This window comes from Podarcis melisellensis (genome assembly GCF_964234715.1).
Source record: "Podarcis melisellensis genome assembly, chromosome: 16".
Lineage (NCBI taxonomy): Eukaryota > Metazoa > Chordata > Lepidosauria > Squamata > Lacertidae > Podarcis > Podarcis melisellensis.
The window spans coordinates 38,263,176-38,287,506 of record NC_138533.1 but is presented as its reverse complement, the minus strand read 5'-3'; the positions used below and the strand labels follow the sequence as shown (position 1 = coordinate 38,287,506).

The following is a 24,331-nucleotide window of genomic DNA, read 5'->3' as shown; positions in this document are numbered from 1 at the left end:
GAGAGATAGGGGTGTTATGGGTATGTAGAAACAAATGTATAAAGGTAAAATTCATATGGCTCCACCCACTTTTGCATGTGGCCCTCAGAAGTTTGCTCAGAAGAGAATGTGGCTCCCAGGCTGGAAAAGGTTCCTTGCCCCTGGGCTTAATGTCATTGCTCTGTAGAGAGGCTCTTTGTCCCTTAGTATCTGGAGACAAACAACAAGAAGGGAAGCCCATTGCCATGGTGTCCCGATTGCGGATTTTCCCTGGAAATCTAAAGACAGAATGCTGGGATTTGGTCTGATGCTTCAGGGCTACTTTCTTGGGCTCTGAAAGCAAGTCACTTTGAAGCTTTATGCCTTTTGTGGACTTTGCAAAGAAGCAGACACAGCAAGAGAGCCTTCCCGTTTCCTTTAATTGGTGTTAACGTACAAGGGATAACCATATACAAAGCACAACCAGGTGGCAGGACGAGGCGGCAGGACCAGCAAGGAAGAGGGTGGTCCTCACATACAAGAGCAAGGAGACAGACAGGATCATGCAGACACAAACGCAGGTAGCTGGACTCTGGGCTGATTTGCCCTTGTGACCTTTCCATAGGGAACGTTCTTGGAGTGCTGCCCCTCCAGCCGAATCTTTGAGAAGCCTGCCCTCCGCCCACCATTCAACAGAATGAACATTGTTGAATGCAGAGCAACAGTCAGGGAGGAGAAGGAAGTGTGGGGTGGGGTCTCAGTGATGAAAGAGAGGGAGACAAAACCGTAAGGCTTTTGGAACTAACAGGAAAAACTGCAGCAATGGTGGTAAATACCTGAACGAGAGGGATGACTCCAGTAAAGCCCGGGATAAAACTGTCTCGGAGGAGGAGGGTTTTGTTTGTAACTGACGTCGCTCCCCACCCTGCCTCTGGCAGGCAACTTCCCTTCAGCTAGCTTTAAGATACAAAACGTTCATCAAAATTAAAGTTGGTTTGTCAAAAGATGTGAACAATCCGGCCCCAGTGCGAATTACAGGGAAGCTATCTTGTTTGGGAAGAATGTATACAACAGGTTGGGCCTCTTTTTCCATCAAACCATTGATTGTTTTGTACATTTATATCCTAATTTTCTTTGAATGGAATTCTGGGTGGTATTTATGGGGTTCTTAGGTAGACTCCCTGCCATCTAGATCTGCTTCATTCCAGCAGGCTGGTGTTGTCAGTGCCCTTTTGTAATGTTTGGATATCTAAGGCTTCAATCCTAAACACACTTACCAGGGAGTAATGTAGAGCAAGGCCACAGAACACAATGGAAATTACGTCTGGGTAGTTATGTATAGGATTGTGTCATAGGAATGCCATATAGAACCTATGTGTGTGCTTTTGTTTCATTTGTTTTCTCAGACTGCAAACATTTTAGGAGCTTTCCAAAATTTAGCATGCTCTGGCAAACTTGGGGGTTGTGCAGAGGTAAGCTTTATTAAACTCCACACCCACCTTGGCTTTTCAGAGCATTAGGCTTTCCCCTGCCCATCTGCAGCCATATGGATGAGAAGCTTGCCTTTTTTGGCTTAAAAGAAATGAAAGTTTAGTCCCATGTGATGCCTTTAAACATTTTTAGCCAAGTTTAAACACTTCAGCACCAAATTACCCTGCAAAACTTTTCCCCAAACGCAAGGTCTGTTGATATGGAACATCTGAAAACAGTAAATTAAGTCTATGTTAAAAAATAGACCCAAACTCAGCAAAATTCTTGTTGTGTGCCAAGGCAGCTCCAGTTGTGCAGTGTGAATACATGATGTAAACCACACAGCACTGCATTATGCAAAGTCCCTTGGCTTATGGCAGGAGGATGGGGGAGATGGGGCCAGAGCACTTGATCTCATGGGAATTCTAAATGCCACCCAAACACCAGGTTGCTAGTGCAAGCTCCTATAAATATTTGCAAGGGGGGAGTTCCTGATCTCTTGACCACTCCTTTCCTCAAATATCACCCCAATATGTTCCCCTGTCTTTTAAAAGAGGAAACCACTTCAGAGTCCAAATTACTTGCAAAACATACTTCAAAGACAACAACAAACAGAAGTTATGTGATCCCAAGACAAAAAGTGCAAGTTTTACCTGTTCCTTGGCTGGCTGGGCCTTGCAGCTAAAAACATCTGGAAGGTCTCAGGTTGGGAAAGGCTGATCATCATACTGGCTGAGTTCTAGGCACGTCCAGGTGGCTCTAGTATACGCAATGTACTGTACTGAAACTGTTCTACCTGACCACTCATCCATTCACCGGGCTGAGAAGACTCTTGAGGGGCAAGTCTGCACACCTGAGGTTCCCACAGCAAGTTTAGCAGACCTGCCCTTTCCAGGGGCATTCCTACCTCCCCACTCCATTGAGCTGTCAGAAAGTGCCACAGAGACACAGCCTCATAATAGACACTTACTGGCCCTTAAGGTATAAACTGGATCTGGGGCACTGATCTCAAGGAAAGACAATCACTGAGGCTACAGCATTAAATACAGATGGCTTCAGATTCCACAAATCAGTCTTTGAATTTCCAACTGGGATGGCGAATGCTGCTCTCCAGATTCATTCCAGAGGGAGCCACACTACTTTCTAATGAAGCTATTGCTATTGTTTGTTTAATGCCAGAGTAGCAGGTTCAGCTTTCAACATCAAGGACAACACACGAGGGGTATACATACATAAGTCATGGACCAGAATGATGGCATCCTGGAGAGCTTAAAAAAATGAAAAAAGTCTTCAGCCATAATGTCACTTGCTTGCCACTCACTTAATTCAAAATTATTACAATCGCAAAGAAGGATGAAGAACCACCCCCATCTCCTTACACACACAAAACAACCACCTTGAAAAGAAACAGGGAGAATGGCTGGAAGAGAGGAGATGTCTGGCCAAGGGGTGGGGGTGTACACAGGAAGGACTGCCCCTCTTACGGATCATTTGTTTCAAATATGGATTGGTGAGAGGCAATGAGAAGATTTCTTTTAGCATCCTTGGACAGTTTGAACTTGGTCCATAAAACGCGTCTGTTGTAAATTATGCCTGAAAACAAGGGGGAGGGGAAGCTGGGTCTTGAAATGTTAACAAAACCTGAAGGTTTATTTCCCTCCAGACATAGGCTTTGTACATAAAATAAATTACTTTCACTGCATATATATATATATATATATATATATATATATATATATATATATATATATATATCTCACCCACTTCCTCCCCAACCCGTATCCAGGCATTTTACATTGGTTTTTTTCCTTTACACTAGCTACTCTCACACACTCACACACACACTAAAAAGGAGCCACTGAACGTCTCAAAGTTTGAATAATGTACATGTCATGTCTTGACTGTTCAGGGGAGAGGCCCAAATCAATGTAACTCAAATCCAGATCATGTGGCCGCCTAGTCTGTTTTTGCGATGGTCAGATGATACACTGAGCTAGCAAAGAGCTATAATGCAATCAATGTGGATTCTGCATGTCAAACACCCACCCACTCATTTTTTTGATGTATATTTGCAAAGAGCTAGGCTGAGGAGAAAGGGAAGTCAATAGTGATTGGGGTTTTTTTTAAAAAAAAAAGTAGTAAAAACTCGCCAAGATTTTCTTGTTGACTTCATCTGAGACAAGAGGCTTATAATCTTGCAGTATGGCTCATCATCAACCATTTAAGAAATGTTGGGAGTTGCAAGCTTCATTTGAAAAGAGCAGCAGTTTCCATGGATAAATAAATGGATTTTACCCCTTTTGGACAATCACATTCATATGGATGGAGCACACCATTTTAAATTTGGTGTTGAAACCCATGTAGCAAAGTAGCTTTTTACAGGTCCGGGTGAGTTGTTGAGCCTCGTGGCTTGGAAAGAGGCTGTGATTCACAGTGCTGCCGAGTCTTGGTATTGAAAAGAAGAAACAATGAAAGAGATGTTGGTCTAGGGGGGGAAATGTTTTACGTATAAAGTGGAACACTGAACAAAGAAGCACACCTGTGCAAATATAAAAAATGCCAGAAGCTATAGGCAAGAAAGGGCAACCCCAGCTCTTGGAGAACTAGTCCATTATCTCAGGCTAACTGTGTTCTGCAACAGCTGGAAACTGAATCTGCAGGGTGAGGTGGCATGATGGTGGCTAGGGAAATTTTGCAGACCCTTCCTTGTGGGCCTATGTTCCCTTGTGCAATTTGCCCCCATTCTCAAACAGCTACTATAAGGTGTTGTAAACCAAGCACGTTCTTTAGAACTCGGGGCAGAGCTCGCAAATGTACTTCACAGAACTTTGCAGCAAACCCAAACCATCAAACCCGCAACTCCTGTACAGAGGGAAATTTAAGATATGTCTATCCTCTCCTTTTTAAAATCGCATTCCCTTGGTTTGTACCTCACAATTTGTTGCACTTGTTCTTTTTAAATCTCCTGACATTGTTGGTGGGGAAAAGCCCTGTGTGTGTGTGCATGTTTGCATTTGGGTAGATGCATCCTGGCTTAGCAACATTTGACTGTCATGCGCTATAAATAGGGAGGGTGTAGCTTCATAAAATAGTAATAGGCCTCCTTTCTAAAAATTATCAGTGCAAAACAAATAAAAACAATGAGGTTTTACAGTTGCATAACTATAGTTAAAAAGAAAAGCAAAATTTACATCCTCCGCTGAAAGCCATTGCAAAAGTTGGAAAGAAGGACGGACCCCCTTCTGGTCAAGAGGCAGAAGAGAAGTGGGCGGAGTGGGGAAGAATTTGGACTTCGCTTTTTTTAGGCTGAGCAAAAATAGCACTCTGCTATTTGTTTCCTAGACGCTTGAAACTAACTGTTGGTACTTTCCAAAAGTACAAAGTAGTAACTGGATAACTGCCCAACTTCTTTCACCCTGCCCCCTCCCCCACACACCAAGGAGCAGAAAGCAGCAGATAAAATCCTTTCTCTGCATTAGGACAATCCACCAGTTTCCAAAATCCGGTTTTTGCTTTCCCTCCTTTTTTAAGATGTTCACTTAAAAAAAATCATAGGAAATTGTACCCAAATAAAACAAACTGCTAATCGGATCCCACCAAAGATGCCTTGAATTAGCCATTGCCAACATGACTTTGCTTCCTAGCAGAATAGGAGTGTGTTTTAAGCATCCTTTGCTTGTCTTGAACTCTTCCCTGTGTCCAACCCGAGTCTCTCCAGATTCCAGAAGTGGAGCAACTTATTTCAAAGCGGTGGCAGGATGCAGCTCCCTTCACTTCAGATAGCAGAACAAGCCCACAGTTGTGGCTCCCCCGCCTGACTCCTCCAGTTCTACCCACACATGGCACTGGGAAGCTCCCGCCCTCCGTTGCATCCTTGACTGATGGCTAAGAAGCTGAGGAGGCACATATTTACAATCACCAAACCTGGGTAAGAAAGGGGGGAGCAGGAAAAAGCTGCACCCAGAAGCTGCCAAAGTATTCATCTTCCCCTTCCTGATGCCCCTCTGCTTGAAAAGGCAGTTTTCTTGTTCCTCTTTGCACAGTGCTCTGCAAAAACCCAGTGCCCCCGTCACCAAGGCCTGTGTGTTTTGCATGGGGGGGGGACCAGTCTGTTATCGCCTCATAAAGTTATGACCGCCTCTCTGGCAATGAGTAGCACCATGTTTGCCCCACTACCCCACACCACAGGCCTCGGTTGTTTCACCTCCACTGCTGCTGCCATGCACGATTGCCTCCTGCTGCTGCCGTCCGGCTGCTCTACTTCTGGCCCAGGCCCCCCGGCTCCAGTCTGGAGGCTGTGCTCCGGCCCCAGCACCCTGTGGCAAGGCTCATGCTCCTCTGGCTGCGCTCCCTCTCCCTCTCCCGGTCACTCTCTGACTGACTCTGGGTTCGCTCTGGCCTGTAGCCACTGCTTCCGCTGGCTGCCGTGGCTGGCTGAGAGGAGATGGTGCGCAGCAGGTGGTTCCTCTTGCGCAGGAATTCCGTTTGGCCCGGGAGGCCAAAGCTGCCTTTCCGAAGAGCCATCCGGGTGGTGTTCTTGGCGGGGCGGGAGCGATGGGTGTATTCCAGCTGGGCCAGGTGGGCTGCGTATCCCTCGGTAATGAACTGCAAATTTAATTAAAATGAAAGCTTATTTTGGGAAGACATCTGCAGTCCAAAACTTCAGTCTGGTTTCATTGCCAAATGCAATTTCACAGCTGCCATTTCAGATGCTGCCAAGGCAGCTGTTTACCAAGTGACAAATGTATCTCAGGTTGCCAGACCCAGAGAATAATCTGCCATACAGGATGTGGTTCTCACTGCTGAAGGGGGGTAAGTGGGATGTGTGCACCCCTCCATAAGCTGGTCATCTCTACCTTCCTGTCAAGTGTCAAGGAGAAGGCTCTCTGACACACTGGTTTAGAAATCAAGAAGCAGCCACAAAATTCTCCTCAGCAGCTGGCAAAACAATATAGGCAACCAACTTACTTGTATGTGCACCAGGATAAGTTATTCAGCAAAAAGCCATCTAAATGTCAACCCAAATAAGCAAATTTGCTAAACATATTAATGCTGTTTCTGCAATGGCCATTATTCCTCTTTGATACACTTTGTGTATATATGTATTTTATTTAATATAATATATAAGTCTAAACTGTGTTTCATCAAATGGATTCCAAGGAAGTGTACAAGATCTGTGTACTCAGTTTTCTCCATCGCCTAAGCTTGGACCATGCTATTAAAAAACTCAAATCAAAAAATTTAAAAATAGTACAAATGTAACACTGATCGCCTGAAAATTTTGACTGAAATATGCTTCTGTTTTCAGAAAGGCACATAGCCAGGCAAGGCATAGCCAGGCTTGCTGCTTCTCCCCTATCCAATGACTTCCCATCTTGTTCCAGGCCTACTGGGCTACTTGCCTCTTTTCCTGCGCATCCCCTGACTGGGTCCGCTTTTGTCTCTCCATAGATGAGGCAGATACCTTAGATGGAGTCAGCATTTGGTGCATTTAGCTCAGTACAGCTGACTGGCAGAGGCCCTCCAGGGTTTTAGGCAGGGGTCTCTCCCAGCCCCACATGAAGATGCTGGAGACTGAAGAAGCTGGGATTTTCTGTATGCAGAGCAGATGCTCTACCTCTGAGCTACAGCCACTTCTGCAACTACCTCAGGAGATGCTTGGCTTTCTTCCCACCATTCCTCTCCTCCATGCCAACAAAGATGGCACCATAAAGGTAAGATCTGTGCTAGTCTGCTGGTGCTCCAAAATGCCACCCTCCTCTACATCTTCTCTGGGTATCTCTTTGGAGCCACTTCTCATGAGCCCCACTGACACAGAAGTGTCATCAGAGGCATAGCTGGGGGGGGGGGTCACGGGCACTTGGCCACCACACCACGGGGGCGGCACTGACCGTGGGGCCTGCAGCACGCCTGAGCCACACGTCTCCCCTGGGAGTGATGTGGTAGCTCAGGCGCCTGCAGGCTCCTTGCTGCCCAAAACGGCAGTGTGCAGCTTGCGTCTGCTCACCGCCTCTCCCTCAGCTGCCCTACAGCTGAGGGGGAGGCAGTGGGCAGACTCCTTGGAGGCTCCATGCAGCACGCCCTGCCCCGGCTTACCCTGCCCTGCCTCCAGGCACAGGAGCCACCCCAGGCGCCCGAGCGGCTAGCTACACCGCTGAGTGGCACAGCTGTAGGGCTTGGACAGGCTGCACCCCCAGCTTCATCATACAGGCACGTATCTATCCCTTGTGAAAGCATCTGAATTCTGAGGTTACCTGACAATGGTTCTGTAACTTCTTGGTTGGCCGCCCAACAATGTAGATCTGCATAGGCGGCAGGCTGATGGAGGTGTAGACCGAGACATCCTTGGTGGATCCATAGGCCGCATGGATCTTCATGTCGAGCTGCAGGGAGTGGGGCAAGAAAAGGCAAATCATTGGCAACTGGGAGGGAAATGTACCCTCTGGAACAGCACCAGGCCCTTGGTTTTCACGCAAAGATGTTGCAATGTAGCATCTTTTGCAGGATGCCTTGGGAAAAGGTTGTAATGTTAAGAGTAAGGATGCATTTGAGGAGAAGTGCTCGGGAAGGCCAACACCCTCCTTGAATGCTCAAAAGCAGGACTGGCGTTCACAAGGTTCACCCTGATCCTGCAAGCCCACCGGCACAATTTCCCCCAGTAACTTAAGCTGGGCCAGGAGGAAGGCAGCGGTGCCAGCAGCAGCTGCTGCTTCAGGGCCTTCCATCTGGGAAGGGCACAGCGAGGGGTCTTGGGCACAGCCTGCCCAGAAGTGTTGCCACTTTGGGCAAGGATTGGGGGCATCATTCCAGGGCTTCACCTACCAAGATGAGCAGTCTGGCCAAGTATACACGTTGTAAACCACTCTGTTTTTTTTTTATGAAGCGGCATATGAAAATAGATAGATAAATAAGATAAAAGGAACGTGCTTATAATAAAAGCTGCATGAAAATGTGTATATTATAAAATCTCATGCAAAAAAGTTCTTATAAAACTGCTTTGTGTACATTAGACAAAACTGCATTAAAATGTGTACAGTGGTACCTCTGCATACGCACACCTCTAGTTGTGTATCCTTCAGGATGTGAACGCAGCAAACCCGGAAGTATTTTTCTGGGTTTCGCCGCGCGCGCATGTGCAGAAGCGCTCTACTGCGCCGCATGCATGCGCAGAAGCAGCACCTCCAGTTGCGAATTCCTCGGGATCTGCTCCGGAACGGATCCTATGCGCAACCAGAGGTACCACTGTATATTGAAAGAGAAATCTGCACTAAAATTATGAATTTTCATCAGGCTTCTTTTTTAAAATTTGCAAACTGATGTGGCATTGTTGAGAACTGAAGAATGGAAAAATGAGAAACAGAGAGAAACTTGAACCTGACACATTTTCCTATTTCTATTACCAAAGAGCCTCTGACCTGGAGTCTAACATTGCCTAACTGGGCAACGGCACCACAGCCTGCAGCCGCCACCTCTGCTTCTTCCTTTGCCTGCCCAAAGGGAAGTTTCTTTGTCCACTGGCAGGGGAAGAGGGAGGTGGAGGAGAGTGCTCAGCGCTTTTGGAGGGATTTCGCACATGCTCACTTGGAACATAAACCATCCACAGCACCTTTTGGGGAAAATGAATGGATGCTCTTGCATCCCTAGTTAAAATGTCTCAGGTGAATGTAATGAAGAGGTTGGATGGCCATCAGTCATGGATGCTTCTGTTGAGATTCCTGCATTGTCGGGGATGACCCTTATAATCCCTTCCAACTCTACAATTCTATGAACTATGGTTAAAAATTGAAGCTCAGTGAACCGAGTTTGTCAAAACTGTGTTTGTTAGATGTTCAAGAGGTTCTGATCAGCTGATTAGTTCTGAGGGAATTCTCTGCATTAGTAAATATTCCTGTTATGGACTAGAGCTTAGCTACTAAGAAAGACAGAACACCTCTCTATTTCTCCTCATATGATATTCCGGGGTTTTTCTATTCCCCAAAGTATTATCAGTTTCTTTTCCTTCTGGACTATGTTTGCTGTATTTAAGTGACTTCGCTAACAACTGGCCAGTGCCTGGAACATCACCAAAAATCTTCCAGTATCTGTTGGATACTTAGTTTGCTTCAGGATGACACCTCCCCACCCTACCCACAGATATTTCCATGCACTGTTTGGATAGACACAGCCTCTAGGCCTTTGAGAAGTTCTCCCTAAACCTGCTGAGAAAGAGAGAGAGAATGAACCCTGCTCTGCTTGCTTACTTCTGTGAGTAGGGACTTCAGGAAGTTGGCTTTGTGCCGCAGTGGGTCGTGAACCAGACCATCGCAGAACGAGACGATCCCATGGGGGAAGTTGTGCTGTGCTAACCAGGCAACCACCCGTTGCTTCTGCATGTCAGGCCGGCCCGTGACATAGATAATGAGGTAGCCAAGGTCTTGCCAGTGCCTAAGAAGGGGAAGGGAGAAAACAATTAATAAGAACAGGAGGGAGGGAGGGAGGGAGGGAGGATGTATGCAGCACATTACCGGCTGGGGATCTGGCAAGGGGGAGTGGGAAGGGCTTTAACCATTTGCCCGCTGCTGTAGTCCTGAACCATCTTGGCACATTCACGAGCCTGTTTGTATTAGAAATGCTTCTGACGAGATGATTTCAGAGGAAAACTCTCCAATTGTTGCCAATAGGTGCTTTGTTTGTACTTTCCCCCAACTTATAACCAACACAAGAAGCTGCCTTATGTTGAGTTAGGCCAGGAAACTCCCAGACCTAAATCGAGATTTCAGAGAATGAACCTGGGAGCTTCTGCCTGCAAAGCAGGTGCTCCACCTGTCACTGACCCAAGGCCCTTCCCCCACCAAGCAGCGGCCGCTCCCTAAGTCCCGGGAAATAAGCCCCTTAGCACAAGAGAGAAGATGCCCTTTCTTTTCTTTTCTTTTCTTTTCTTTTCTTTTCTTTTTTACTAACAACTGAGATGGAAGTGGAATCTTAGCTGTCCACAAATATGGAGAAGATTTTGCCAGGAGCCGGCCTGCTGAAGCTGCTATATGTGAAGCTAAGTGATCAATAGAAACTTCTGCAATATTTATTCCCTTGCACAGCACTTTGTAACAAATAAAGGAGAAATAAATGCTTGCTCTTCTATCCCCACAAATACCTTTTGTAAACATATTATCCTAGTCTTTCATTCTTAAATTTGATATATTTGCTAAATTCATTTAGGACATTTGTAACCTACTTTCCAATCACATCTTTTCCCATTTTGTGTTCTCAGATCTTTTTGTATGTACAACTAAAAGGACCAGGAAATGAATTCTGGAACCCCAAGAAACTTGGGTGGGGAAACCATTACCTCTAAGAGTCTCAGGCCACAGGAAAGGGGCCTTGGAACAGGGAAGTGCTATGGAGAAGTTATGCCCCTGGAACAAAGGATGCTATTTTAGCCCCCCTACTATTTTATTATTAACAGAGGGGGAAAGCAAAAACAAACAAACAAAAAACAAGAAAACAACAACAAAGAATAAAAAATGTAAGCCATAAAGAATCACAGCTTTGAAGGAGAGAAGAACAAAGGTTCAGTGCAGATCCAAAGGTATACAAAAGTATTAACTCACACTAAGTTTCCCTTTACAAATACTAAAGTTTTTAAAAATTCTCCACCTGTGATTTCCTTCATTATTGAAAATAAAAGTTCTATATACTCTTAAATAAGACATTTGCATATACTGATGGCAGTGAATGACCCTGTACAAGAAATAAAATCATGCAGGTGTGTGTGAGTCATTATGAGATACAGTATATTTTCAAGAAGAATTCTATTTTGCATCAGAAAGGCAATATTTTTTTAAAAAGCAGATGAACATTTGAACCTCCTAGGACATGCTGCCATAAGATGACTATTCTCAAATAAAGGAACTTCAAAAGAAGATTGCAATGTGAAACTGATGAATTAGAATTTATCAAGAGGTTCAATTTCAACATTTGTGGCATGAACTGGGATCAGATTTTTATCATTCTATATGTTGGTGTGGTTTTCCCCCCATAGTTTATTGGTTCTTTTAGAGGTTTTGTAACAATACAAGTAACAAAAGATGAACAATAAAGGTAAAAAAGCAGCATGTCAATTCACAATATCATTAAGAAGATCAAACATATGCAATCAAAGCCAAGAGTAAAAATGTGTAAAGAAATAAGAAAAAAGACAAATTAGGAGAAGGAGAAAGAGAAGGGGCTGGGAAGTGAAAGGGGAGGGGAAGCCCACATAGTGGACAGATCATGCAAACAGTTCTAGACAGGAGCCCTAGATTTCAGAGTATTTATTTGTGCCACAAAACAAAAGTAGCTCTTTAATATGTGGCAAAGGAGGAGTGAACCATCCAATATACAATAATTAGCCCACTAATGCCAGAACTGCTAACTTACTGCTAACACAGTTTTGTGAATTGTCACTGTCTGGATTCCCACCCCCCTATTTTATGTACATATCAACCCCTCAGGACAAATACTTCATGACTCTAATAGACTCTGGCTCACAAAAGCATATGCTATAATTAAGGTTTCTCCCTGAAACCCTGAGGGCCAGCAGCTTCCCTTTTAAAAATGAAAGGGGATAGTTTCATAATTTTGCACTCCAAAGCACAACTGCAGACACAAAGCATTTCCAAATCCTTCATACCGTACTACATCAACTGCTCCAGCTCTGACTTTGGGGTCACTGCCCATGATTGAAACACTGGCTGCAAAGGAACCGTCAATGCTGAAGACCACAAACTCAGTCCCCCTGGGCAGAACAGTGATGTAGCTGTCGGCATACGTGTGGTCGCCTCTAAAGGAAAAGGGGAAAGGGAGGTACTGAGTTAGTTAAGAGACTGATCAGGGAGCAAACATGTTTGGGCCAGTCCCTTGCCCTCAAACATTGTAGCTCCAAGTTCAAGTTACTTATAAAGGGATGCAGAAGCCAAACATCCTGCAGCAAAACTTACCTGACCACCATCTTGACAGGATACACACCAATGCCCAGCCGCCTGTTTTCGGGGATAACGTAGGAAATCCTACCACTGCTGTTGGTGACCTCTGTGTCAAAGTAAGCCCATTCTCCTGATGGGGGTTGTGTCATGATATGAATATCCACCTACAGCACAAAGGAAATTGGGAGGAAGAAGTATGTGGAATCATGAACATGCGTAGCAAGTAACAATCTAGCAAATTATCTTGTTCTGATTTCAAGGTTTCAGGACATTCATTCTTTGTCTACTATCTTCTTGTCTACTATCTATGGTCTTCAGCATGTCTGCACACAGTATTAAAAGTATCTTAGGTAGCAGGGCCAGGAATAACTTCCAGTGCCTGAGATCTTACGAGAGTCACTGCCAATCATAACAGACTATAATAAAAATAATAATTTGTTAAATTTATTAATTTATTATTAATTAATTATATTTATATACCACCCTTCATCCTAAAATGTCAGGGGGGAAAATGGATACCGCCCTATACCTGTAGATCTCAGGGCAGTTATAATGAGGGGGGTGGATCAATTGTATACCGTGGTTTAAGCTATGTCTCTTCCATTTTTGAAATGAAGACTATGAACTCCTTGGGGACATTTGACATTTATCTAACGCTTAGGTTACTTTGCAGAGCACCCTGAACACTGAGGGTGTTACTCTCTCCTCTAGCAGTCTTATGACCCCTTCCAATATTAGCCTCAAGACTAATTTCAAACACCCTGAAGCAAGGCTGAGTGTGCGCCTTTGGTGAAAAAACAGGACGCCAATTATAACAAATAAATATATACATGCCACCATTCCTGCCAAGTACAATGCAGAAAAGGTGCTCATTTTATCCTACAATGAAGACAGGTCTGTGGACCATTAGTGGTTCTCAGGAGGTGGGTGAAGAACACATACCATTTGAATTTATGGAATTTGAAGTGTAATGCAAGAAAATACAATATAAGCAATAAAAGAAACATACAAATGTGATTAAAAATCAAACAGCATCTAGCACAGCACACTGCAATTGCTATGAGAGAGAGAAAAACAATGTGGTCTGCCAAGAACCTCAACGATTTTAAAGTTGTCGGGGGGGGGGATTGTTTGGAACCACTAAACATTTGACATTCCTAAACAATTTCTCCTAATAAAAAGAGAATATGAATATTGGATCCTGGCCTGAGTAAACATGGGAACTACAGAGAATAAAAAGGAAGACAGCAGCAATTCCTAATAACAATATTTGCTATGCCCACATCAAAGGCAAAAGCACCTTCTCTGTATCACTTGCAAAAGTGTCCTTACATGAATTCGCAAATCAAGTTTCTGAGCAGACAGAAGCAGACCCAGTTAATTGATAGAGAGAGTATTACTTAGCAGCACTATATAGTAACTTGGTGCCTTGTGGATGTCTTAGATTACAATTCTCACCAGTCCCAGCCAGCATGACCTCATTTGACAATAGACCTCTTGGATTCAGGTCATCTAGTGTGTTTGTGTGTGTGTGTGTGTGTGTGTGTGTGTGAGAGAGAGAGAGAGAGAGAGAGAGAGAGAGAGAGAGATGATCAGGCTTCAGGTTCTGATTATGCTGAATAGCACCAAGCACATTTCAGTTTCAGTTGATCCAGACATTAAATCTAACTGCAAGTTGGGCGTTTAAGATTTATACTCTGACCAAAAAGTTATTGTAGAAACATAAATGGAACATTTATTTTCTTCTTTGTTTTAAAGGGATCCGATTAGATCTGTAACAAACAATACCTTTTCTCCTGTGAGTGTGACCATGTCCAATGGGCCATACATAAACCTTCCAGTTAACATCTGGGGTCCGTCCTCATTGGCAATAGCATCATTTATTCGGTGATTGGCTGTGACGTTCTATAAAGAAAAGAAAAACAAGCTTATTTTTTCCTGCTCTGGAGGTGAGGAGCCAAAGCAATGGATTCAAGTTACAAGAAAAGAGATTCTGACTAAACATCAGGAAGGACTTTCTGATGGCAAGAGCTGTTTGACAGTGGAAAGGACTCCCTTGGAAGGTGCTGGACTCTCCTTCATTGGAGGCTTTTAAGCAGAGGTTGGGATGCCATCTGTCATGAACACTTTATTGAGATTCCTGACTTGCAGGGGTCTGGACTAGATTACCCTCAGGGTCCCTGCCAGCTCTACAATACTATGATTCAAAGCCTGTCCTTTCTGCAAGTTAGGTCCATCACCTACCAGCCTGAGGGTGCTGTGTCTTTACCAAGGCATCACAATCATTTATTTATTTACTTATGTAGACCCACCAATGTGCATGGTGCAGAGAACAAATAGTTAAGGAAGACACTGTTCTAGAAGGCAGGGCATAAACATTTAAAATAACAACAATGACAAATATTTATTTGTAAAATGTTTATGTATTTACATATTTCATTTTAAAAAATCGAAGTGGTTTACAACAAGTGCACATTAAGCATACAATAAGAAACACATAAAATGTTAAAACTGGACGCCAATCAGTTATTGGAAATATTGGAGTACAATATGTGGAATGCTTTGAGAAGCAAGACAGGCTGCAAATCACTCACCCATCAACGGGAGAAGAGAAGAAGAAACCCAGAGGGGAAGAGTAGGATGGCGCCAATGTCCCTATTTCAAATCCTGCCTATGCATGAGTGGCTTGGGAGTGCATGAATGGCAACTGAAATTGTTAAGTGGCAGCCAAGGAGACCTCATTTCCACATATCTTATAGGACTTCTTATGCCTTTTACAGAGTTGGACCATTGGCCCATCTACCTCAGTACTGTTTATATGGACTAGGAGGTGCTCGTGAGGGTTTCAGACAGGAGTCTTCCTTACCTACACCTGGAGATGCAGAATTGAATCAGGAATCTTTTGGATGCAAAGTATGTGCTCTATCACTGAGGTACAAGCATATGGTTGATGGTTAAACTAGTCAGCAAGATGTATGTGGGGGTGTCAGACAAGGACTGGGGAGATCCAGGTTCAAGCGCCAGCTCAAGTCAAGAACCTCACTGGGTGTCCTTGCATCAGTTCCTAACTCTCAGTCTAACAGGGTTGTTAAGACTGAGGATTAAAAAGTGGAGGAAGAGGAACCATTTACAAATAAAACAAATAAAATTGTTTCATGCTCAGTAACAAGTTTCACAAGTGACTGTCTTTTTTTCATGGTGACACAATCAATGCCAGGTGCAATTTGCTAGAAAGCCATGGAGCAATGACTTAGAGGGGGAAGGTGTTCCTCAATGAAGCCAGTGAATTAACTCGTGTTAATGAAACCCTTGGACTGGCCAAATGGAGCGCATATTGCTTTCAATATAGAATAAAATTGAATTTTTCAAAAACAACGGAAGACTGTCCTTACCCTTAGCTTCACGTGGGTCCTCTTGCGAAGCCACTTCTCCCTGGGCTTAGAAGGAGTAAAGACAGAGACCTCCTTCCCATCCAGCTCCAGGATGCTGGCGTTCTCGTGCCTCATCACCTGAGGAAAGCATAGCCTGATCAGGGATTTCCACAAAGTGCAAGAATCTACTATACTCTGTTTGCCAAGTGGAAGATGCCTAGCTCTGGTGGCAGCAGAAGTCACTGGAGCAGCTGAAATCACTGGACAATTCCGTTAACACCAGATGGGCTCTCCAATATCCATTTTTTGCCCTATGCCTAGCCAACCCTGCATACTTCTTGTAGCCTGTTTTTGCATAAGTCACAGCCTGTTTGCACCCATATCTGTTTCTAAATGTCCTTTGTTCCATTATTGGGGGCCAGGTGCTTTGCACATGTTGCACAACTGAGTGGCACTAGCTGGGGTTCTGCACTTATTTAAAAGGAAAGGTTTGGTTTTTTTGTACTCCTACGTTTTCCCTCTGCCATTTTTATTTTTAAAGAACTGGTAGTTATTCTAGATTAATTAAAACAGAGCCATGGGGTGAGTGTGAACAGATGGTATTGAAAACAATTAAGAGATAGGCAGAATTGAAGTGGTCAGGAGAACACTTTCAATTGCGGCTGGAGTTTCCATTTGCGTATTGAAAGTGCTAAATGAATTATTAATGGCAACAAGCAACACTCTGAAGTGTCTTTGATGTCACTGTGCTGATATAATTAACATTACACTTTAGCACATCTGGTGACATTTGGTCAGTTGAAAGACCAATTATTTTTTAGACTCATCCAATGTCCAATCCTGATTACTTTCAGCTGTCACAACTGTCACTCTGTCCTACACCAGAAACACCAACACAATCACAGTTTTTGCCTGACGCAGGCACTACCTATCAGCTCCACAGACATGGCCACTCTTGGAAGCTGCTGCTGCTGCTGACCTCATCTGCCGGAGAAAGTCTGTTTGGCTCTTCCTGTTGTATTTAACAGGGGGTGGCACCCCAGTGGTGTCTGATTCCCTCAACTATGGTCATTCGCAGCAGCTTCCAAAACTGCCTTCTTTCCGTTCGGAATGCTTCTTGCAAATTGAATGCTGGATCAGGTCTCTGAATCTTAATGTCTCTCCACTTGTTTTAGGGAGTAGATAATACTTAAAAAATTATTTTAAAACAAAGTATGTATACTTTGATGCCTATCCTTCTGTTAAAAATGTATATAAGTTTATGAACATTAAAAAAAACATTTTGACAACTGCTTTAGGGATAGAGGAAAGCATGCTGGTGACATCACAAGTGCTAGTCTATAGGAACCCATCATACTCAGCTTTTCCCTGATTTGCTGAAAAGCTTGCAAAACTCACCCATCCCTTTCTTGCAGCTCACTCCAGGATGAGAAGTATGTATGTGTGTTTCTAGTACAGTGAAGTTGTGTGCAGCCATGTCTGCCACATTCTGCAAATGTTTTATTCCTATAGCAGGAAAAGCTTTCTCCTACTGGGGGAATGGATGGATCCTTTGTCATCATTTAGTCTGCTGTCCTCGTGCTAAAGCTGTGTACTCATTCTGATGGCATCCCAACCCTTTTCTCCCTGCTCTGGGGAAATCTTTTATTCAGAAATGCATTATTATCACACATTGCTTCCAGATCCACTGACCTCTTGACTCAGCTTCTGCAGCACCAGACACTTCCTGGGATGACCTAAGATTCCAGCAGATTCAGCAATGTAACTAAGGCAACTCTGGCTCCAGGATTCTGGTAGAAAAGTGTTTCAGAGACCAATCTATCCTCTTGTCCCTTTTCCTGATTCTATCATATTGAGGATGGCAAGCGCCTAGAAAACTCCATGAACAGTGCAATCCTATACAAGGCTTTTCTGAAACAAGGCCTGCTGAATTCAGGGGGACTTACTCCTAACCGAATGCATATAGGATTGCAGCTTAAAAGTAATGAATTTCATGTACTGGCCTAAACTATGCAAAACATTCATGCATTTAAACTGCACGCTTTATTTTAGTTAGCCAATCTTAGAGGTTTTGCTTTTACAGAATTTTTGTTCCAATTATTTTTTGTTATGATACTGAAAAGTTGAAACTAACAGAAATTTTGTGAGGGGAGGGGTATGCAGGCAAGAAGGCTAGAAGATGTCACATCACACACATGCTCACAAATACTTAAGTCAAAGCCCCCACAGTCCCCCCCCCCGCTACCATCATGAGCACTAGAAATATGAACACTTTGCCAAGGGTATCATAAGCTACAATTTATTAAGAGGGAGAGTCATTCATTATATCTGGAGCTTTGCATCAGATATTTTCAGCTTGTAAAAATGCAAAGCAAAAATTAGCTGTGTCCAGTTTCCTTGAATAACTGTGATTTCCCTCTGCAATTTAATACTAACAGAGGACTGAGGGTGTGTTCACATTAGAACACAGTGAAATAGTTTCACCGCTCTATCCCACTGGCTGCTCACATCAGCAGGGTTTCATTAGTGTCAAATTAATCTCTGTTTGTGTACACAACAGAGGATGTTGACAGGGAGGGGATGCATTTACCCTACGGCTTGGCTAGAGATGGACTAGGAACTTAAGGGCTCCAAACTGGTGCGAAGCAGGCTTGAGAAACAGTACATCAAAGATCAGTGTTTTGGATAACATTGTGTGAACATGGATTAAAGACTGGGGCCTGGAAGCACAGTGAGTACACAGTAAATGGCAGTATGAGCACAGTCCCTGTGTATGCTGGAGATTTGCAAACCAAATAGGACTGACCTGCCTGAGGAGGAAGGAAACCACATCTGTTGACTCCCAGTAGCTGGCATGGAAGAGGTGCGGTAAGGCCACCGTAGGGAAGGCGGTGAGGGCATCGGGGCAATAGAGAGCATAGTCTATTCTTTTCGTTCCCCACCATTTGGCAGCAACTGGGAACAAAACAAAAGGAGACAAAACCCCAACATTTGAATTATTCCTTTCATGGAAAAGAAAAGTAAAAAATAATTCAAGTCTACATTTCAGGCCCATTGCTTTCCCAACTAAAATGCCAGGAAACTCTCTTTCTGGGTGTAACAACTTTGGCCCCATCTCCACTATACAACTAAAGCAGTGTCACACTGCTTGACACAGTCATCGCTTCCCCTAAAGAACCCTGGGAAGTGTAGCTCTGTGAAGGGAGTTGTCTTCTTCTTTGGTGATCACTCGTAGCCGAGAAGATTGTCTTCCATGAACACGGTCTTAACAGTGAGTCCGTGACTGTGGAGGACAATTCTGGATCCACACATCCTTCCACAGTGGGGACACAGGTTTCCAAGCAGGAGTTGATCACAGGAAGGGTTTGCCAAACATGCTTTCCTCTTTCTCCTTTTCGCCCTGAGTTCAAGCTTCTTCAAAGTCCATGACACCTTTGGTAAAGGCTGGTAAAGGCTGTTCTCCAACTGGAGCATTTGCAGGCCAGTCTTCCCCAGTTTTCAGTCCTTATGTTACATTATTTTAGTTTTGCCTTGAGAGCATCTTTAAAACTATTTTGTTATCCGCTGGTATTTCCATTCTTGAGTTGAGAATAGAGTGGTTGCTTTGGAAGACGGTAATCAGGCATCCAAACAACATGACCAGTCCAACGAAATTGATGCTAAAGAATCAACTGGTGATCTTTGCTTTGTGCAGTACACTGGCATTAGTTCACCTGTATTCCTGAGGACAGTTGGTTGATGGAATTTTTCAAAGAGCTGGAAATGGCGTTTATAAGTGGTCCATGTTTCACAAGTGTACAGTAATGTTGGTAGTGCAATAGCTTTGTAAATGAGTATTTTGGTTTCCGTGCGCACTCAAACACTCTGTGCTTCAATCGGGAGAAAGCTGCACTTGCAGAGCTCAGGCGATGCTGGATCTTGGCATCAATGCTGGCCCTTGTGGAAAGGTAACGGCCCAGGTAGGAAAAGTGATTTTTTTAAAAAACATAATTTTTATTAACAGGCCAATCCAATCACATTATTTCTAAATCATATTACTTCCAAATTATACAGCCAGATTTTAAAATTTTGTTGGGGGTACCCTTACATCAAGCTCCGAACGAGAATCAAAACATCACTTCTGTTACTGCTTTTATCAAACAATTCTATCCAGCTCTGTCCAGATAGTCTCTTTATTACTTCTTCATCTTCTTGTTATTATCATGTATTCCTTTCTTTGCAATCTCTGATAATCTTTGCAAGCAGGTTAAGAACAAACAACATCTGCGTGGATTTTGCACACTCCAAAGGTCATATCTCATAAGGACAGCCGCCATTACTCCCCTTCTTCAAAAATTTATCCTCGGTCCGTCCTATTAATTTTCCCAAGCTTGCCACATATATCACAAAGGGGCTCTGCCAGGTTATCACATTCAATCCATCATTTACATTCCAATGACCCTGGCCCTCCTCCCCTCGTCTTTCTTTGACAAGCCTGTCTTAGCAAGATGCCATTAACAACTGCATCCTAGAATTTTCCTTCCGCACTCCATATTTACCAGTCCTCTCTTCAATCAATAATTCACTCCACACAGCTCTTAAATTCTTGCTTGCGATTAGTAAAAGGCGACGATTCGTCTCTCTTGGGGTGGAGGTTTATAAATACTCACATGAGGCAAAGAAAATAAAAGTTTTTTCCTCCACCCCCCCTTTTTCGCTCCACACATACCAGTCTCGTAATGGTGGTTCATCACCTGATTTATTTGTCTCCTCCCGTCGCTCCAAACTCAGAGATGCATTAATCAGCAGCCTTATCTCTCTAACTTTGCTTGATGTAAGTGCTTCAGCTTCATTCCAATTATATATTTCCAATTATAATTCCGAGCTGAAGCTAACCAACGCGCGCTGATTGGAATTGGCGTCAGGAAGAGCTGACTTCTTCAAAGGCTCATACCAAGTGACCGGCACCCCTGACTCTCGGATCTGAGGGTGCATTGTGGACACCGCTGGCAAGGCAGCCCCCCATCTCCTTGGGGGGTAGGAAGACTGCATACTTCCCATAGCAGCCCCTTAATTACCTTGTATGGGTCAGAGAGATGTTATTGTCGGCCATCTTCCAATGCGCCACCTGGTGGCCCCCGGTAGGAAAAGTGATTGACACTTTCCAGTGTCACACCATTAAGTTGGATTTGTGGCACTGCAGAGGGGTTGTTTTGTGCTTGTTGGTGGAGCACTTTGGTTTTTTAGATATTGAGCGATAGACCAAGCTTTTCATAAGCTTCTGTGAAGATATTTAGGATGGTTTGGATATCATCCTCTGAATGTGCACACACTACGTTGATCCCACTGTGAATGGTTCATTTTGAGAGCCATTGTTATCTGTGATTGTTGCCGTCATGTTATCGTGGAGAAGCCGAAGGATGTTCAAAAATTTATCTGGGCAGCCGATTTTCAGAAGGACAGTCCAGTGTCAAAGGCCTTATTCAGGTCAATAAGCGCCATATACTGGGGTTGATTTTGCTCCCTGCATTTTTCCTGAAGCTCTCCTGACAACTCTCGGCGACCATAACAAACTCCACTTCTCAGGATTCATATCAGGTTTCATATCAGTTAAATTGCCATGGCATCTTCCCAAAAACCCTGAAGCAGGGGTGGGGGACTGCGGTGTCCCTTTGAGGATACCTCAAGAGGATTCTTCACTGGTATTCTTCACTATGCATTTGCTTCAAAAAAACAAACAAAAAAACAACAACCCTGCCTCTCTCACAAGAAACCCTGGAAACTCAAACTGCTGTGAAGGGCAGGGTGGTGCTGGTGTCAGGCTCAATCAATCCTCCTGTCAGCCACATTCTGAGGGAAGTGCTGATCTTTATGTAATCAAACTGGCACCACTCACATACCAGAGGAAGGTATCAACATTATCAGGGGAACCCTGATGTTTGCAGAAGAGGAAACTCTTGGGGCGAGCCCCTACTTCCAACATCCCAGTGAGGATGAACATAGCCAGTGCTGCCTATGGGGTGGAGAACTGTAAAGAAAGGAGAAAGTCAGGTTGGGGGGGGGGGGAGAGAACAACGTATCCTAGAAGAGGAGGCTGCTGGCTGGCCCTCTGAACAGGAGCACTCCATGCTGCAGCACTTGGTTGCAGATCTCACTTATAGCACAGCATTCTCAGTCTTGTCAGCACAAGTGTGATTCCTCGGATTCTTTGTGGGAAGCCACGGCAGTTAAACAAGTATGAAACTACTATAGATTTGTAGTATGGCCATGTTGCATAGTAAGAGAGAAGGAATTAATTGTTGATTCTTAGAAGTTTCAGAACATTTTATGCTTCCCGCAAATTGGTGCCCTTCAGATGTTTTAGCCTACAACTTCCCATCAGCCTCAGCCAGCACAGAAAACCTGTCATGGCCTCTGGAACAGAGGTAGCTGGGTTCAAACCACATATTAAACTGGGCACCAAAATTCTTTAGGAACAAAAGCAGAAATTGTACTTCAGTCTGTCACTTACCTGTCTTATCATTATAGCTATGTGTCAGGAGACCACCACTGAGGCACCTTAGCACCTGCAAACTTACCATTTCTGGGTGTCTAATTTTTAAAACACACATTCCCTTACAAATTTCTAAATCAACAACAGCATCTCAAAAGCTGCTGAGTGTCAAAACAAAAGGCAGGAAGTGTATTGTTGAGAAAGGATGCCCCTCGTCTCACCAATTCCCACAGCAGATCCTCTCTAGACTCCTTGCTATAGAATTGCAGTGCAAAGGCAAAAGGAGGAAACCAAACACTGTCCTGTTAGGAGAACTGCCATTTAGTTGCATGGAGGTCATAAATTGCCATTCTGACAGCATAGCTTCAATTGTCCTGCTGGATTTTTCAAATTTATTTATTTGCCTTACCACAGATGTCCATCATAGAACAGATTGTGTTGTACCAGACCAGCAAGAAAACCAAAACTTCTGGAAAATCCTGCCAAAAAAGACTTCTTTCCCCCCAGATTCTGACATAAGAGAGGAGTAGTTATCAAAACAAACTTGCAATTACTTCTACTCCCAGGTCAAAGCCATCTTATAAGTGGAGGTGTTCCAGCTTTCTATTTGCAGTTCAAAGCATTTATGGCCTGCAGCTGTGGTTTTGGGATCTTCCGAACAGGACAGTCAAGAATAGCTGCTTCCTCCTAAGAAACAGCAGCAACAGTACTGCAAGTGCTATAGAGGATTTTAAAATTAATCAGAGTGTGCACTACAGAGGCAGGTGGCTGTTAGAGGCAAGAAAGTTAGTCATCAAAGCAGAGTGGAAGCAAGTGTTGTTTAAACTATGCCAAGATGGTGGAGGAGTCCCATGAAAAGCAGACCCATTTGGCTCTGGAGAGAGCGACAGAGGAGGTTAGTCAGTGATGCATCTTGCTCCCCTTGTCTCTCTCCAGAATACCTTTGTCGATGTCCAGGTCCGGGATCTGTAGAATGGCATCCACTTCCCAATGGGAGGAGCTCCCAACCCTTCTTCCTAAGGGGTTCTGGGAAATTTCAGGTTTAGGTGCCCTATGCCTTTTGGGCGAGGGTTGGGTGGGGGCCTTGTGTGGGAGGGCAAGCAGGGCTAGAAGGCTAAACCCCCTGGAATGGGTGAGATGGTGTTTGTTTTCTAAAAGAAACATTTAAAACGATAGGGGGAAAGACAAAACAAAAACAAAACACACACCTGTTAAAACACAACTCATGCAAAGAATGCAACTTTATTTTTGTCCTTTAATAGTGTGATGGGGCTATGAAGGAAAAGCACCGGCTGTTTAAGCAACAGCTATAATCCCCTCCCCTACAGACACTATACACATCAAGGGGCAAAGTGTGTGGAAGGGGACAGTGGAACCTTTAGCTCTGCTCCCAGCAACCTGTGGTTCTTCCCGGCACCATCATCCACACCAATGATCTAAGTATCCATGTCGTTTCCTTCCCCAACTGCCCCCAACCCCCGCCGTTGCCTCAAATGCTGCTTGCAGGTAGGATGGAGAAGTTTATGGACAGACTTTTTTCTTTCCTTAAAAAAGTAAAAGTGTTTTAGTCATAACCATAAGAAATATTTAACTCTGCAACTAATTAATTCAAACCCATAGTATTATCAACTAAGGTGTCTTTAATGAGGTGACAACCTCAGAAAGTATTACATGTGTACCTCTGTGTGTGTGTGAGTGTGTGTGTTTGTATATATGTATTTCAGATGTGGAACAGCTCCAGCGTCTGATCCCTGAGATGCAAAGAGGTGGTGCAGAAATAATGGCTAGAGAAACCTGAGCTATGAATCAGCAAAAGCCCCTGGTTTGACTCTTGCCTGTGTCCGGATGACGTGGCCTTAGGCAAGACACTCTAGCTCACTCCCAATCTCTCCATTTGCAATATGGAGGAGACAGCACTGACTTACCTTACAGGGATGGTGTGAGGATTTCAATCAGATGATGCATGCGCAGCACTTTGAATAAATAAGTATTAAAAGAACTGAAGGAGCACTGAAGTGAAACCAGATTGCAGCCCAAACCCTCCTTCTTTTCAGATGAGAATGCTTGTTCTTTTAGGCTTGCAGTTTGGAGACCCCAGAATCTCAGTGACAAGAATGAAG

At 44.0% G+C, this 24,331-nt stretch overlaps 1 protein-coding gene across 9 annotated transcripts in view; it reads right to left on the bottom strand.

Annotated features, from left to right (window-relative positions):
* Positions 1–380: 380 nt before the first annotated feature.
* PITPNM2 (phosphatidylinositol transfer protein membrane associated 2) overlaps positions 381–24,331 on the bottom strand; it is a 176,416-nt gene continuing 152,465 nt past the window's right edge. For 6 of the 9 annotated variants that reach the window (XM_081893196.1, XM_081893195.1, XM_081893198.1 and 3 more), the window contains 9 exons: positions 23,153–23,362; positions 18,546–18,694; positions 15,761–15,877; positions 14,157–14,273; positions 12,384–12,532; positions 12,077–12,226; positions 9,669–9,852; positions 7,683–7,811; positions 381–6,033 (listed from right to left, as the gene is read on the bottom strand). In XM_081893196.1, the coding sequence (XP_081749322.1) occupies positions 5,686–6,033; positions 7,683–7,811; positions 9,669–9,852; positions 12,077–12,226; positions 12,384–12,532; positions 14,157–14,273; positions 15,761–15,877; positions 18,546–18,694; positions 23,153–23,362 (1,553 nt within the window). In that variant the 3' untranslated portion in view covers positions 381–5,685. The remainder of the gene's footprint in view (positions 6,034–7,682; positions 7,812–9,668; positions 9,853–12,076; positions 12,227–12,383; positions 12,533–14,156; positions 14,274–15,760; positions 15,878–18,545; positions 18,695–23,152; positions 23,363–24,331) is intronic. The other 3 variants (XM_081893201.1, XM_081893202.1, XM_081893203.1) reach the window with 1 other exon arrangement.